The 17,254-nt window shown below is 39.7% G+C and overlaps 1 protein-coding gene across 1 annotated transcript in view; it reads right to left on the reverse strand.

The window, feature by feature from the left end:
• Nucleotides 1-17,254, reverse strand: part of PLPPR1 (phospholipid phosphatase related 1) — a 294,596-nt gene that overhangs the window by 128,054 nt on the left and 149,288 nt on the right. The window contains exon 2 of the mRNA XM_053567453.1: nucleotides 865-972. Coding sequence (XP_053423428.1) covers nucleotides 865-927 — 63 coding nt within the window. The 5' untranslated portion in view covers nucleotides 928-972. The remainder of the gene's footprint in view (nucleotides 1-864; nucleotides 973-17,254) is intronic.

A 17,254-nucleotide genomic window follows, 5' to 3' on the forward strand; every position in this document is an offset into this window, starting at 1 on the left:
CTTTATACATTGTCATATTTTAAACCTCATCTTTAGGATGGAAAACAATCCATTAGATGCCCTATGTCCTTGAGAAAGCAGGAACTCTGGCAAGTCAACATCTTATTTTGAGATAACCTGGGGAGTAGCTTTCTTGCATCATATATATGATTCCAAATTCCCTAAAATTTCCATGTCTTTGTCTCTTCAACAGCAAACCGAGACACAAAAATACAGTGGGGAAAGAGTCCAGGAGGTTTATCCAAAAAGATGCTGGAAAAACTTTTCTTGTACAGAGTTGGAGCTGTACAACAACATAATTCAAGACTGAAATAAATCACGTATTACACAAGCTCCCAATATCTCACTAAAGAAAAATGCCCAGTGTTCAACTGGCATTGGTCAACTCTGAGGTTATTTTCCTTTATTTGGGCTTCAAGGCAAAAGACCATGAACTAACATCATCTGTAAAGTGCATGGTTTATTGAATTCCTGAAACAGGATATTGATTTTTAAAAACTAATGTAATTGAAAAGCTGCATTCTCCTTCATAGTTAATACATTCACATCACCATTGAAAAGAAAAATAAAATAAAACACAATTTTTATACCCTAAAGATGAAGTGTCAAAATGTTCTTATTGGATGGCTTCCTATTTTAAAAAATATTCCGCAAACTGTATTATATAATTAATTTCTACTTATTTTATATAAATCAAATATAACCATATTCATAACCGGTATTTGTATGACCAAAATTTAATTGTCTATCATAAAATTAAATAATTTTATAAAATAATCTGAGTTCTCATCTTGGATTATTTTCATAAAAACTGCTACTGTTATTTTACTTTGTCCAGAAAGGTTAAAAAAAAAAAATACATACCTCAACAAATATAAAACACGGGATGATGGAATAACTTCGTTGAGTGTTGTTTCCTACAGCCATTTCTCACACCATGAAGCAAGACTGCACCGTCTGAAACTGTCCAGGCTGAAATAGAAAGAGGTTGCCTTGTGTAAGGACCATATATTGAGAAGTCCTTGGGTATTTACAAAAAATACCAGCCACCCCCTTGTAAGCAGGCTGTGTACGGACAATGCAAACTAGTGATCTAGAACACAGACAAGTCAGACTAGTAATCATTCCAATGAAAAGCAAATTCTACGTACCAGCCACGAACAGTCTGAGAGTCAAAATGGCCAGGTAAGGAGCCCTTTGTGCACATAGCTATAGTGAATAGAATTCTAAGTGCCTGGTAGCCGGCCCTCATACAAACACACACAGTTTCTGGTGTAAAGCATTTGTTACTGCACATCCTGCCTGGACCCCCCCTACTTGTACCTCATCCTCCCAGTTTGCAACCTAGGGGCTCATGTGCTTACACCCTTGCCTTTGCCTTTGGAGCTGACGTTTATACTGTGGCACTGATCTCTGACCGTTATTTGCCCTTACCGCCTTAACTACACCGCCATGAACTATTTGGGGTCAATAAGTACATCGCTGACCTGTTTCACTGGGTTCCCTCAGTGTGACCCAAACTCAAAATACTGGAGCAATAATACATTCACTTAACTTAAAAGAATGGAGTACTGTGCAATAGCAGATTACCATTAATATTTTATTAGCACATCTCTGTCCTGCTTTGGACTGAAAATATTCTTATATTAGGAGATCGGTTAATTTCGGTTCTTTTTAATAGAAGCAATAAAATGAGGATTTTAGACTTCTATGGAACTTTCAAAAATAAGAAAAACATTTCCCACTATACTTTTGATTCTCTATCCAAAGCAATCCTGCTATTCACAGGTATCTATAATTTTTCATTTGTTCTGTTTCTCCGCCATCTCTACCAACAGTTCTTGCAGATTTGGATTATGGGATCAAAAGTGATACAGGGACTACTAGTCCATTTGCTAAGTATGCCATACTATTAAGCATGGCCAACTATACTTTTGTTAAAAGTCATAAATGAATGTTTATTTCTGTCTTTACTAAGTCCCTCCTCACCCTTTTACAGAATGAAACTTTAAAATACATTTCTTTCTCTTTTCGGGATATCAACTTCTCACTAGTCAATTAAAACTTTCCCTCATCAAATTTAACATTATATAAGTGCACACCAATCAGATTATTTAAATCATTTTAGCTTTAGGAAGCTTAATGTTTTCAATTAATACTCTTAATACATCTGTCACGTCAGCATTTTATATTAGAATTTAGGAAGAATATTTTCTACAGTAAGAAAGGAGACTATATATAGAACACAGGATGAATTGATTTGACATGTCTTGTTTTCCTTTTGCATTTAACCCAAATATCTTAGAAGCCTGAAAAACAAATATATGCACAAGTATAACAATGTGTTATCAGTACTAATGTAAAAGGAAGTAAGAGGGTGCAAAAAAAAAAAAAATCAGTTTTAACTGTTGGGATTTGAGTTATTTTATCCATTAGGCCCAGTGCTTAGAGCCCACGGTATTTTTTAGCGGGTTAAAAAAATGCTTTAATTTTTTTTCTTTACTAAAATAGAGTAGATGTTCCTCTATCAAACCAAGGGGAAAGAAACATTTCAGCTAAAGGTACCCTCAGAAACAAAGGTTCCAAACATATGAATTAGCCTAACATGTTTGTGAAATTCCAAAAATAACATCAGGTCAAATGAATGAAGTTCCAGAATAAGCTCGAGAAGCTACCAAAATTTGTTTTTGTACATGCAGCTCACAAACCCATAATCAGAATACCTCAAGGATAAGAAATACAGGATTGGTAATTTCCCCATCAGATAAAACACAAAAGAAAAAAAATCAATATTGATAAGACACTGTTTGTTGCTAATTAACTCAGATAAAGCTCTTCCTTTCTAGGTAAGTAAGTATATTAAGAATCACACTTCACTGGACTACGGATCCCAATCACACTTCACTGGACTAAGAATCAATGCTGTCACATGTGTTCACACTAAATGTTCTACAAATTTCCCTCATTTATGAGAAGTCTAATAATTCCTATTAGGACAAATAAAAAATACTGATTACACGGCATCTGTGATGGTGACAGAACATGGTGATAGCAGGATGGGGATAAATCTCTTTAATTTCTAAACTATGCGAAGTTGAAGCCAGCTGATCAGTCAGAGGAGCTGCAAAGAACACCACCCTTGGAAAGGGTCTCCGTGACTCAGTAGGCCTTTCTACTTAGCCTTGACGTGGGTTAAAATGCCAGTTCTCAAAGTGACCACCTGTGGGCATACTGAGCAGCCCAGTCTATGATTTTAAGGAAGCTAGAGGCTTGATCTCTGTGTAGAAAGAGTCTATGCTGAGTTAATTTTTCTAAAAATGCTGTGGTGGTTCACTTCAAAGTTACGATAAATTTAAAAATCTAAAAATCAACTAAGCAATAAAACAAGACCTCCCCCCCAAAACTGTACCCTCTGAGTACACCCAAGAATTCTGTACTTTGGTGCACACTGATTTCAGACAAGGTTTCGCTGTCACTGCTGAACTTGCAGGCCAGGGAATTCTTTGCGCGAAAGTCTGTCCTGAGCATCTCTGATGTTTAGTCTATCCCTGGCCTCTAGCCACAGGATTCCAATAGCAGCAATGTGATAACTAAAAATGTCTGCAAATTTTGCCAAATGTGCTCTTCAAGGAGGGAGAGAAGGGCATCAGGACCACCCCTAATTAGTGGAGAACCACTAATTTAGGAGGATTGAGAGCAGAAGGCTTAGCACATGAGAATTTTTGAGTTTGAAAAGAAACTGTTTCACCTGGGATAAAGGCCACAGTTTTGGCCAAGGGACCGAAACTATTCTTGCCTACTACCTAATCTAGAAATCTAGCAGGGAAATCTAGCACTCTGGGAGGCTGAGATGGGTGGATTGCTTGAGCACAGGAGTTCAAGACCAGCCTGAGCAAGAGTGCAACCATGTCTTTAAAAATAGCGGGTTCAAACCCAGCCCCGGCCAAACTGCAACAAAAAATAGCCAAGCATTGTGGCCGGCGCCTGTAGTCCCAGCTGCTTGGGAGGCTGAGGCAAGAGAATCGCGTAAGCCCAAGAGTTAGAGGTTGCTGTGAGCCGTGTGATGCCACGGCACTCTACCCGAGGGCGGTACAGTGAGACTCTGTCTCTACAAAAAAAAAAAAAAAAATAGCCAGGCAATGTGGTGGGTGCCTGTAGTCCCAACTACTCGAGGCGCTGAGGCATGAGGAAATCACTTAAGCCCAGGAGGTTCAAGAGGTTGCTGTGAGCTATGACACCATAGCACTCTACTAAGGGCAACAAAGTGAGACTCTGCCTAAAAAAAAATAAAAAAAATAGAAGGCAAATATAGAAATTACTAAGGTACTTACTAGCATTTGTGGAAACAAAAGCCATCCCTAACCCAGAGACATTGGCTGTGGTGAAATTAAAGCTACTTTAATTGGTAGTTATTACCACGCTGAACTCCAGAAAAACTCAGATTATTTATACATCAGGTGCTGTTAGGCACAATTCCTAGGGCCTGTAAGCTATTTCAGAATCCATGAAATCACGTAAGAAATTTTTTAAAGGCACCAAAAAATATGCAAAACCAAATGCATAAATATGTAAGAACATGCCTAAAAATACAGAACTCTACTTCAGTAACTATTAATGTTCATAACAATTTAATTAATTTGAAAATGATTTGTAGGTGAGATATTCTTAATTCTAAAAATTCCTTTGCAAAGAAACTACAGATAATTGCAAATTAAACTAGTGATTCACAAAGAATAGTTAAAGTCTTTTCATTTCCCTTTGCCACAAAATAAAAACTTACTGTTGGGCACGGATTACTTTGTATGGTTTGTTATCCATAGGGATTAGAGCCTCACAAAGTTAGCATGGGAAACAACCTTAAGAACCTTAAAGTAGCCTTTGAGGGTTTTTGCTTCCAGCCAAGATAAAGTAACTGGGATTGGATTTCACACCTGATACACCTAAGAAATACAGAGGAAAGTAAACTGGACAATGGTATTCAAGACAGAGGACTTGAGGCAATGAAGTGCAGTGATCTCTGAAAGGTGGGAATAAACAGAGGTGAACCCTAGCACACTGCTTGGAGAGTGTTTCTGGCTCACAGCACCGATGGGGAGAACTCAGACAAATGGCCAATGGTCTCCCTGAGTTAGGTAGACAGAGCAGGGAATATGGGAAGGCCAAAGCAACCGGAATTGGCAAGACAGATTCCTGAGCATTACAGCATGCTGCCCTGGGAGTGCTCAAGAGTTTTGCAAAGGCTCCCCCATGCATGGTGGAAAGTGCCCAAGGCCCAGAGAAAAACCATGTGCAAGGATTAGAGCACATAATTGTCGGGGCTCACACAGGGCCAAGAATACTTCCTGTTCCCAACAACTGAAGTAGAAACTGACCTCACCATATATCAGGTAGAATACTTAATTTTGAATAACTTTAGCATGAGAACATTTCTCATTCATGGACCACAAGCGACACTGAAAAGGGCTCCCAGAGCATGGGTTTATTTTTTCCCCTTTAGTTTGTCACAGAATACTGAATATTTATTGAGATTCCTTTTAGTTTTGAAAGATGTCTTAAGATATTAGTTCTAGCCTTCTGATTGGTGTGCTTTCCCCTGCTTTGGGCACACCTTGAAAGCAAGTATGTGTGACAACACAATTCATGGGCCAAGGTTATGTCAAAGGCATCTCTGATGCAAGTTTTAAAGTATTTAACATGGTGAAACTTCCCACAAGTTCTTCAAAATTAGGTTGGTGTTGATACTAAAATGAGATTTGGGCTAGAATTAAAAGGGAAAAAACTAGAGCTGAATGAGTGCAAATCTTCACTGGAGTTGAGAGAGATTGGAGAAGAAAAAGGGAAAAATAAAAGGAAAGGAAAAGTGCAGTGGGAGAGTTACATTTCATCACAGTCCCCAGCACTCAGGGTGAGTGGTAATCCCCAAGGGCAGCTCAACCTTAATGCTCACACGCAGACATGAACGTCCTTGGAGGCACAGAGCTACTGCTCCCTATTCTGGGTCATTTCTATTCAGTGCGTGATCTCTGACCAAATTCACAGTTTGCATTTAATTCCCCAGGGCTGGAAAAACTTAACTACTTTTTATAGCAATAAAGACATTAAAGGAACAAATCAAATGAGATTGTAAGTGAATGCAAAATCAATTGCACCAATAGATGGTGTGGGATTTAGGAACATACTACTTGGGTTTTAAGAGAAGTACTCTGCTCACTTTTAGAGATACATAGCAAAGCCTGTGAAGGATGGCAACAAGAGGACCCCCACACACTAAGAGGATGGCACTGGCATCCCCCCTTTTTTCTAGTCTCTCCCACCCAGTTCCTCATAGCCAGATTCACCATCCAGCCCTGGAGCTAACCCTGACTAAGGCAGCAAGATACAACATCTACCATCCAGGGAAACCTAGACCTGAGCCAAACTTTTGTAAGTCACCCAGATTCCAGGGTCCCACGGGGATACCGGGGCCCCCACCTTGTTCTTGAGTGGCTCTTCAGACCTACAGATAATTCCAGGTTCCCTCAGGGCTCCCTAATACATTGATCTCAGCCATAAAATCAGTCCTTTAGCTGTGTCCTATTGCTTAAATCTGATGAATCACTCCCACAGTACTGCAGTCTCTCTCTACACCTAGATGTCTGCCTGGACCTCAAATTGAGTGACCAGGACTCTGCTGCTATAATTATCTAAATGAATCCTTTGCACGTATGAGTATGCCTGGTCACATGTCAGTTCTATGCCCAAAGGGACAGTCAGAAAGATAGCCAATACCTCTTGCCACTGGAGTGTTGATATATTTGGCATCTAGGGTCCCCCCTGCTGGGCCCCTCACAAACAAATGAGTGGGCCTGTCAAGGAAAAAGGTTGCCTGGCTAAAATGTGGGCTTGCTCAGTCCTCTCCGCTCCCTACCTATGCCTACCACCACCATTTCTTGAGGCAATGAAGTGCAGTGATCTCTGAAAGGTGGGAATAAACAGAGGTGAACCCTAGCACACTGCTTGGAGAGTGTTTCTGGCTCACAGCACCGATGGGGAGAACTCAGACAAATGGCCAATGGTCTCCCTGAGTTGGGTAGACAGAGCAGGGAATATGGGAAGGCCAAAGCAACCGGAATTGGCAAGACAGATTCCTGAGCATTACAGCATGCTGCCCTGGGAGTGCTCAAGAGTTTTGCAAAGGCTCCCCCATGCATGGTGGAAAGTGCCCAAGGCCCAGAGAAAAACCATGTTTTTCTATTGCTCCATCCACTCAGCGTCTGCAATATGCCAGCTCTGTCTCACCTCTGAGACTTCTCACAAGCCATTCCCACTGCCAAGAGCCCTCCTTTCTCCTGCACATGTGCCTAAGAAATGTTTGCTATCCTTCAGATGTGCAATTAAATGCCATTTTCGATGGGAAAGTTTTGTTGACTTCCCAGACTGGCTCAGGTCTATTATACACTTTCATCAGTAGTTACTGTGTAATTGTTTCATCTGTTTTCTTTTCTGGACAATTTTGCTCCATAAGGCCAGGACCATGTTTGTTTTGCTAAGCACTGTAACCTTATCACCCTATGCAGTGTTTGGCTCATAGTAGGTACACAGTAATTGACATGACCTATGGGACTCAGCTCCTCAGCTCCATCTTTGATTCCACATTTGCCCTGGTTCAGTTTCTTAGCTCCTGACCCAACCTTAGGTCTTGAGTCAATCCTTTCTGCCTGTTCCAATGAGCTAAGACTAGTACACCTTGAACTCAAAGAACAGCAAAAAATAAAGGGTTCAGCATTCCTAGAAATCAAAATGTGAACCAGAACACATTTAAGAATGTAAAATTGAAAAGAGGGCCTATTCCATTGTATTCTACATCTGGGCTTTCGATTATGAAAAAAAAATCACTTTAGATTATTTCTTTAAAAGGTATATTATTAAATGTAACAAATTAAAAAACTAATCTGAGTCCATCTAAAAGTAAGCCATCTCTGTTAGAAAGTGGTCTTTTCAAAACAAACACAAGAACAATGCTGACCACAAATCTCAGTGGATGACCTGAAGCAGTTGAGAAGGCAGAGAACTCGATAATGTCAAAAATGACTGATGGGATTGGGCCGGGGTGGCTGAGTGGCTTAGAAGGGGCATTTGTGAGGTTATTAAGGTCAGAGGGACCCAAGTGCCCTTTCAGAACTCCTGGCATTGGTTCTCCTCCAACAGAACTGTTCTTGTTCTCATCTCTAGGGCCACAGTGGTTTCTAATGATCCAAGAGATGGGGAACATTAATTAAGCAGAGAAAAAATAAACAAAAGATCAAGGAAAAAGCAAAAGAGAAATTGCTAGAGAAGAGAGGAAATGTCCCATAGACTAGAAGTTTAAAGAAGCTGCACAGGAAACTCCTTTTGGAGGTGCCAGTTCCAGGCTATTAGACAGCCCTTTATGGTCTTGCCTGCAGGGATATGTATGTCACAAGCTGTTCAGAGCAGTGGGGAGGCTGTGATACTGTTGCTCTGCCAGGCAAGACTGCATTTTCCAATTTAAAGCTAAGTTGCCCAGGAGCCAAGCTGTTTGTTTCAGAAGGGGAGGAGGGAAGAGAGAGAGAGAGAACATATAAAATCAATGAGTTGGAATACCCACCAAATCTACCTGCATGCTACTCTCTGGAACAGACGGGTTTTACTTTTGTCATTAGATCCTCTGGCATCCTCAGACACCACTGCCAGGACCCTGTGCCCTCTCAACAGGGTAATTAATTAGCTCTGTTGGACTCTGTTGGGATCTCACAGGAGACTGGAAAAAGAAATGAGGAATTCCCTTTCACCACCGGAGATTTCAGAAAGAGATTCAGATAACCCTGGAGTGAGCCATGGCTCTCCTGCACTTCTGTGCAATCAGGAGAGTATCAGGTGTATTCTGTGAATGAGTGTGATAATGACAATTTTGCTCCTTAAGCTTGACATTTATTGAGGACTTTCCACTCCACGTCATGCTTTACATAGATTATAGTTTTACAGTTTAACTTTTTACAGTTAACACTGTACTATTTTTTGAGTCATATTTCTTGGGTTATATGACATGGAGATATGCTGGCCATTCTTTTTAATATTGCAAACTGCTTTCCTCATCTGGCATTCTTGATCCTTTATAACCTCTATCTTCTTTTTCTTATCCATGCCATTTCTCATTTGATGTACTATGTAATTTATATTAGGTTTCTTTATAGTCTTTCTCCAACTGCCAGAATGTAAGTTTCAAAACTTCTTCCTTATTTTGTTCACCAGCTGTAACCCAAGTGTCTCTTGGAAAGATGACATTAAACAAATAATTATATGTGAGATAAAAATAATATCTCTCCAGAGCCTGTAATGGAGTATTAAACCCAGGTCAGGGAGCCAGGAAAATCTTTGAAAACTGAACTTTGTGTGTATAGGCGTTAAGAGGGGAAAGGATAGAAAATGTATTCCTGTCAAAAGGAACCATCCATGACATGTTCCTGAAATGAGGGAAAGGGTGGTCACATGGCTGGAACATAAACAGCACAGGGGCTGGGGACAGACAGAGTCCACAATACAGGGCCAGGGGGGTCATACTGAGATACGTGGAATTAGTTCTAAGAACAAAAGTAAATTGTTGAAAGGTTTCAAGGAAGAAAACTTCCATGACTTGATTTGTTTCTACTAGATTGCTCAGTTGGCAGACAGTAGTTTGGGGGAAGGGGACAAGAGTGAAAACTGACGTGGCCAAAGTCTGCAATCACCTGGACAAGACGGGATGGTGGCTTGGGTTAGGGGTGAGGCCCTGGAGACAGGTGAATGAATTCAAAAATAACTAGAAGAGCAAAAAGATTTAGTAACTGATTAAAAAGGGAGTTGTGGGGATGTGAAAATGCTTTGCCTTACTTATTTAAATCCCTCCGACTAAAACACCCACCTTCCCTGTTTTGTGTCCAGTAGAGAGGGACAGCTTTCTGCTCCCCATCCTATTAAATCATCCTGCAGTCCCCACTTTAGTTTTCCTCGTGAATCCCAATTGTTTCCTCTTAGCTTTCACCTGGCCCAGAACTTGACACAGCAGATAGCAAGCTGTTCTTGAGATGTGCCTCAAAACATCTCTTTTTAAAATGAATACCATGTTTAAAGAAAAATGATAATACCTTATTGTAAATTTATTCCCCATGTAAGTTGAGGTCTCTAAAAATATATGACTGCCTTTCCAATTCCTACAGATCCTTCAAGGCACAGTTCAATTTCTGCCTCTGCCAGGAAGCCTTCTCCAATGACAGTATTCAGTTCAGTCAGTCATTCATAACAATTGTGCCTTGATGCTTCAGAAAGCCACGCACACTTTCTCTCTCTCAGCCACTGCTTTGGTGCTTAACCACAGGCAACATTTTGTCAGCAATGACAGGGTGGGGGAAGGCAAGTTCTTAATCCCTTGTCAGTCTTGGATTCGCCTTTTCTGCTCACATTTTGTAATTCACTCAAACTCCAAAGTCCTGATTTAACTTTCTACAGGGATATGTGTTATCCTTCCATGCTGATTATAGACTATTGATACAAGACTGATCTGACTTATAATTCTTTGTGTCTCTCTTGCAGGCTCTAGCATACCACTTTATATGCTGGATAAATGAACAACATGAATATTTATGGTTCTTCCAAGGAAAGCTATAGACGAGGGAACCTAAAAATTTGCCTTTAGCTCCAACTCCCTCCCTTCCCACCTCACCAACCTCTACAATAAAGACTAGCTGGCACCAAATAGGCAGTCAGGAAATGCTGGCTATCCTGTCTTAGCTGCAAAATACTCTGATTAATGCACAGTCAACAAGAGATTCATGTTAGCAGGAAAATGAAGTGAAACAACTAGCAGTTTTACCTGGTCCTTTTGCTAAAGTTTCTTTGAAAAAAAATCCCTAACACTCGGAAAGATATCTAAAGAATAGGATCACAGGGATGAAGAGAAGAGCAAAATTTATATAGGATTTATTATTCATTTACTACGATTACTGCAAAGAGACACAATTATAAACTGCATTTTGTAGATGAGAAAACAGTTTACAGAGTTTAAGCGGAGTGCCCAGGTTCACACAGCTCGTAAGAGTTAGAACTGGACTTCCTAACTGGGGCCAGGTGACTGGCCCCAAAGTGTGTCTATTTAGTCACCACAACAATTTCTTCTCTGGAGAAATTAAAAAGGAAGCAATATACTGGATGCACCACTAGCAACATCCATTCCCAGGGAAATTTTGCCTTGACTTGGAGCAGTGATTTTTAAGTGGTGTGTCATGAAAACTTTAAAGATCAATAATTAAATTATTTTCAAAAGAAGTTCAAAGCAAAGTACAGTCTTTTTTTTTTTGCTTTTTTGGATCAGTGTAATTTAAGTGTGCCATGAAAGTTTAACTATAGGTTAAACCGTGAGATTAAAAAAAAAATGCTCAAAAAGACTTTCAGAGCCTGACAGGTGTGAATCTGAACCCAGGTCACAAGCAGAATCACCAATCAGCAAGAAAAACTTAAAAAGCACTTGATGAACCATATTCTCCACAACACAGAGCAAACCCATCTGGAAAACCAAGAAAATAAAACCCCGACATGGAAAGTCCAGTGATGGGTCAGTGCTGGCAAAGAAGCAGGTTAAGCTCTGAAGATTTTATAAGCCCCAGAAAGCAAAAATCAAAAGCAATGGTGAGGCTGAAGCTAGAATGCTCCAAACTTAATGGAGTGGTAAGCCCAATTCTCTCTAGTTTAGCACACCTTGCTGCAATGTCTCTAAAACATGGAAGACAGTCATAGCCCTAGAAACGTGTATATTTGCTGTTGGCACAAAATTCCCATATTCTTCCCTAAATAAATAAAACCAGTCACAAATCGTTTGCTTTGCCCTTGGGAAACCAGTCGCTTTTGTCATTGTCTTTGTGGATAAGCCAAAGCTGTTTCTAACCAAAGCATTTATTTAAGGCCTTTGTACTGACAGGTGGGGTGCAATCCAAAAATCTGACAATTCTGTCCAAGTTTGTGTTAGGACAAAGACAAGGCAGAAGATAATCCTGCCATTTGTGGATGAGAAGCAAAAAACTGTCAGGCTGTGTTTAACCAGGCATTCATACCTGGTTGAAAAGTAAAAATCACAACCTTCAGAAAGAGTTTTTGCTGAGTGCCCAATGCCACATGATGTAGCATGCAATAACTCCCACAGATTCCTTCCAATTCTCGGAAGCAGCTATGATTTTATCCTCATTTTACAATGTGGATACCAAGGCGAAGACAGGTTAAGTAACTTGCTCAGATTGTTACAAGGCTAACAAGTATCGAAGATAGAACATAAGCTGGGTCCCTTGGCCCTAAAGTCAGAGGCTTTTTCTCATTTGCTGTGCTGGCTCCTCCCCTTACCCAGCGCTTACCTAGGATACCAGGCTACTGATATTTTGGAAGAAAATACTGATTTACCATAAGTGCATATCTGTACCAGAATGTTTATTGCAGCCCAATTCATAATTGCTAAGTCATGGAAGAAGCCCAAGTGCCCATTGATCCACGAATGGATTAATAAATTGTGGTATATGTACACCATAGAATATTATGCAGCCTTAAAGAAAGGTAGAGACTTTACCTCGTTCATGTTTACATGGATGGAGCTGGAACATATTCTTCTTAGTAAAGTATCTCAAGAATGGAAGAAAAAGTACCCAATGTACTCAGCCCTACTATGAAACTAATTTAGGGTTTTCACATGAAAGCTATAACCCAGTTACAACCTAAGAATAGGGGGAAGGGGGAAAGGGAAGGGAGGGAGGGGGGAGGTGGGTAGAGGGAAGGGGATTGGTGGGATTACACCAGCGGTGCATCTTACAAGGGTGTATGTGAAACTTAGTAAACGGTTTGTGAAGCTAGTGAATGATGCCCCATGATCATATCAATGTACACAGCTATGATTTAATAAAAAAAAATAAATAATAAAAAATAAAATAGTTAGCTATTTTAACAATAAAAAAAATGAATACTATGACATATTTAAGATAATGCAATCTGGGGGTAAAAAGATACCCTGTGAGTCTAGTCCTAGTACTCAATCTATGCTTAGAGTTTTCAAAAAGGATTTCTACGCAGTTCAAAAAAGGTAATTTTCCAGAGAGACAAATAGATTTAAGATCTGGAAAAATTCCCTTATTATTCTTTTTTTCATTATTTTAATAAATAGCTTGTATTTTGAATGCTTCCTGTGAGCTAGGTGGAGATAAGTTCTCCAGGATTGCTTTATTGGATCCCCATCATAATCTTATAAGGCAAACACTATCTTTATTAATTTTTAATTAAATTCATAACTGTATACATTTATGGGGTACAATGCGATGATTTGATACACAATGTGGAATGCTTAAATCCAACTGATTAACATAGCTATCACCTCACTTATCTTTTTGTGGTAAGACATTTACAATTGACTCTTAGTTATTTTGAAATATACCCTTGCATTATGCACATCAGGTGAGATCCCACCAATTGCCCTCCCCCTTCCTGTCACCTCTACACCCCTCCCCATTGCTAGACCATATTTGTGTTTTATCATTCATATGAGTGTGTGTTCACATATTGGTTTCATAATAATATTGAATACCTTGGATTAATAATGCCATTCTACAGAAAAGGAAAATGAGATTTAGAGTAGCTGCCTGCCTTGTCCTAGGTCAGAACAAATAAGCCTTAGTGCAAGGTACATACCCAGTTTGTTAATGCGGTTTTCAAGATGGAGACACAGTAAAATAAAGGAAAGTAAAACTACTTTCCTACAGTTCTCTAGCTTAACATCAGCAGACGGCTGTGCTTATCTGAGAGTTGGTAGAGAGGTGTCCTGCTACGTAGAACCCAGTCCTTTCCTCAATTTAATGCATGTGTGTCTCAACCCTTCTCTTCCCCTTTGGTTTCCTAGAACCAGAACATCTTGAAGCAACTGAGGCAACAGGCTAATGAACCCGTACAGAGCCTATATTTGAACACCTGCAGGACAAAACCATTCTTACCACTTGTTCCTTTTGCAGTCAGCTGTGATGATCAGAAAATCATACTTATATTCAGCTGACAATGCTGAAATGACATTTAAGGACCTCCCACTTGTATTTCTTGTAGGTCAAGGGCAAAAAACCACGCTGATGCAATGACATTACCAAAAGCAAAGAGGTTTAATGCTATTCATTGAAGCACAAGTGATCTTGAAGGAAATTGAGAGATATTCTTTTTCAAGGACAGCTTTAATAGCTGAAGGGTTATAATGTTTTATATCCAGCCAAGCGTCCAGCTACAGACAACTTGTCACACTGAACTGTTTAAATTTTTTTTTAATATTTCAATGACATTTTGAATCATTGCAAAAGGTTAGAGTGAACCAAAAATTAAGGGCTTCCCTCCCGGTCATATTTGTATCTAATTTGAAATTCTTTACAGTCCTATGATTTCTGCATAAACATCTATGGAATCCTGATTGCTAATTATATTATAAGTCTTTTATCCAGGAATTTGCCCCATTTTATGCTTTCCATCAAACCTGAGCTTTTTGCTGATCATCCGTCCATGTTCAACAAGTAATCACTTTAACAGCCTTAGAGACTACACTTTAAATTCTATGATGCGCACTACATCATGGAGTGTATCTTTATTTTTGAACAAAAGTTTAAAGCTCAAATCCCATAACAGAATGGATTTCCCATGAGTAAAATTTCAGTTTGATCAAAGAGTAATAAAGTACCAAATTCCCCCAGAGCAAAGAAAGCAAAAAGCACACATGGGCTTTTCACCCACAAAGCAGCCTTTTACACAGGTGTCCTCCCAGAGTCCTTACAACCACCCAAGAAGTGGAGATTACCAACCTATCTTACTGTGAAAAGCAACCTGTACAGCGTCACATAGCAACCAAGCAAAAATAATTCTCAAACCAGGTTCTCAGATACAACCCCACTTCTTCCCTGAGTCTGCACTTTAGGACTGCAAACAGGTACCAACCAAAAAGTGTAGGCCCTTTTACCTACACTTAGCATTATCTAAGGGATAAGAACTTGGGAGTGAGGGTGCTATCTTACCATTCAATTTTTATTAGTACATCTGGCACTATCATGTCACAAGAGGCAAAACAATTCCTCTTTATGGAAGAATCTTAAAGATAGTCTTAAGCAGGGGTCCTCAAACATAAAGAGGGGGCCAGTTCACTGTCCCTCAGACCGTTGGAGGGCCGGACTACAGTTAAAAAAAGAAAACTATGAACAAATTCCTATGCACACTGCACATATCTTATTTTGAAGTAAAAAACCAAAATGGGAATAAATACAATCACATCACTGCAGGTGCTCTGCGGGCCACAGTTTGAGGACCCCTGGCTCAGACCCTGGAAAATGACCTGCAAATGTTAAACTATCATTGCACAGTTTGGAACATAATAGTTGCTCATTTCAAACAGCTGGTTCCCTGTCAATGCCCTCGTTCTTCACTGTGTGGGACAGAACTTGGTGATTAGGAAGTGACCACTTCATCATCCCTGCCTCTGCAGACTCTTTGTTCTCTTGTACCATCTCTTCTTACCTCTTTTAGCCTTTCTCTTTTGTTCTAAGAACCACCATTTCTTCATAGAAGCTTTAAACATATATTGAGTAATATATGTGCTGGGTTTAAAGGGTCATATAAAAGTACAAGGCTGACATGGTATAACCCCAATAGTTTCTCATTTCTTCTCTCCTCAGCTCCATGTCCCACTTTTTGGGAGCACTTTGAAATATTTTAAATTGTTTCTTCTGAGACTTGGTAATTAGAGTCACACATGAAAGGGAAAATAGTGTGATTATACAGGAGAAAAACCATTTTTGACCCAAACCTCAGAGAAGAAAGTCTAGAAGAAACTGATGTCACCACAGCCTAAATTATCACTCAAAGTCTTCACATCAAGACAGCTCAAAATAGGATAAACTTGAGGCCAATGTTGTATCTAAATCTCTGCAACAACGGATACCAAATATAGTATGATCTGCCTGAAGGATACTAATTCTGTGCTTTGGGAGGTTGTTCTTTTCTCTTTAATTCCTAAATATCTAGAATAATTCATTGAAGATATTTAATTTTTACGTGTTTAGTAACATGAATTTTATTTTTCACAGTGAAATTCCATTTCCAGGTGTTCTTTCAACATTAGTTATGAGAAATCAAATAAGATCTACTTCTATTAAAAATGAAGTGAAGGCATCACCAAGATTATCAATTATATACGTAAGATGGGTGTAGGTTTTTATCCTGTAGACTCCTATTTAAGCACATAAAAGGACATATGACAAAGATGAGTTAAATTTAGTACATATAAACTTGTCACATGAAAGGTTAATGAAGAGTCCATTCGGTCCCAGGCCTCCATTCACTCACGGGAAGAGTCAGTCCCCCAAACTGTAAGAGAAGCTGTTGGTGCCTCCTCAGAGCCCCATGAGTCTTCCTACTTCAGTTCATCTGATCCAACTTCCAGCCTTGCAGTATCTGCAACATCTCCTTACCTGAGCTATTTAACCTAGAGCAGAGGATAACTGCTCAACACCTACAATGCAGGCTGAAGTGCCAGAGAATTAGATCTCCTGGAAGCAGCCCTCAACCAAAGTCTGATGTTACTTGGAAGAACAATGGCTCAGCTTCCCCACCTTTTAAATGAGAAAACTCTGAAGCTTGCACTTTCTAATGCTTCAGACTTTTCCCATGGAGTAAGCTCCAGCCGCTCACAGTGGTAGCTGGCCTGCTTTATCCTTTGTTGGCATCCTCCGTTCTTGTCTCACTTCCCCACTCCACCACTGCCATGTCTTATGCTTTTGACTATTTGTACCTGATTTCTTGTATCCCAGCATGTTTCTAGAGAGATCCAAACTAAGATGAAGGCCAGCTCTTTCCCTTGAATTGTGGCCTTACCCCATGTCCCATCTCACCCTCTCTTTCTCTTCCTAGGACCCAATCTTCTCTCACTCTAGGAAGAAACCATCTCATAATCCCTTTCCAGGTATCTTCCTAACTCCCTACTCCTTATGCCTTTTTATCCAATCTAAAGAGTGCTGTACATGTTATAATTTCCCCATCTTTACTAATTGCAATGTGGCTCTTTACCCAACTGTCTATCAAAGATCTTTTTTCTAAATGTCAATGAGCTTCTAAGTGCCAGACCCAACTAACACTTTTCTGCCCCTAATTTACTTGATTTCTCTGAAATATGTGAACCTGCAAAAACCATTTACCTCAAGTTCTATTTACCTTGACTTCTGTGGCACAACTC

Source organism: Nycticebus coucang, chromosome 2 (assembly GCF_027406575.1).
Source record: "Nycticebus coucang isolate mNycCou1 chromosome 2, mNycCou1.pri, whole genome shotgun sequence".
In the NCBI taxonomy this organism is placed as follows: domain Eukaryota; kingdom Metazoa; phylum Chordata; class Mammalia; order Primates; family Lorisidae; genus Nycticebus; species Nycticebus coucang.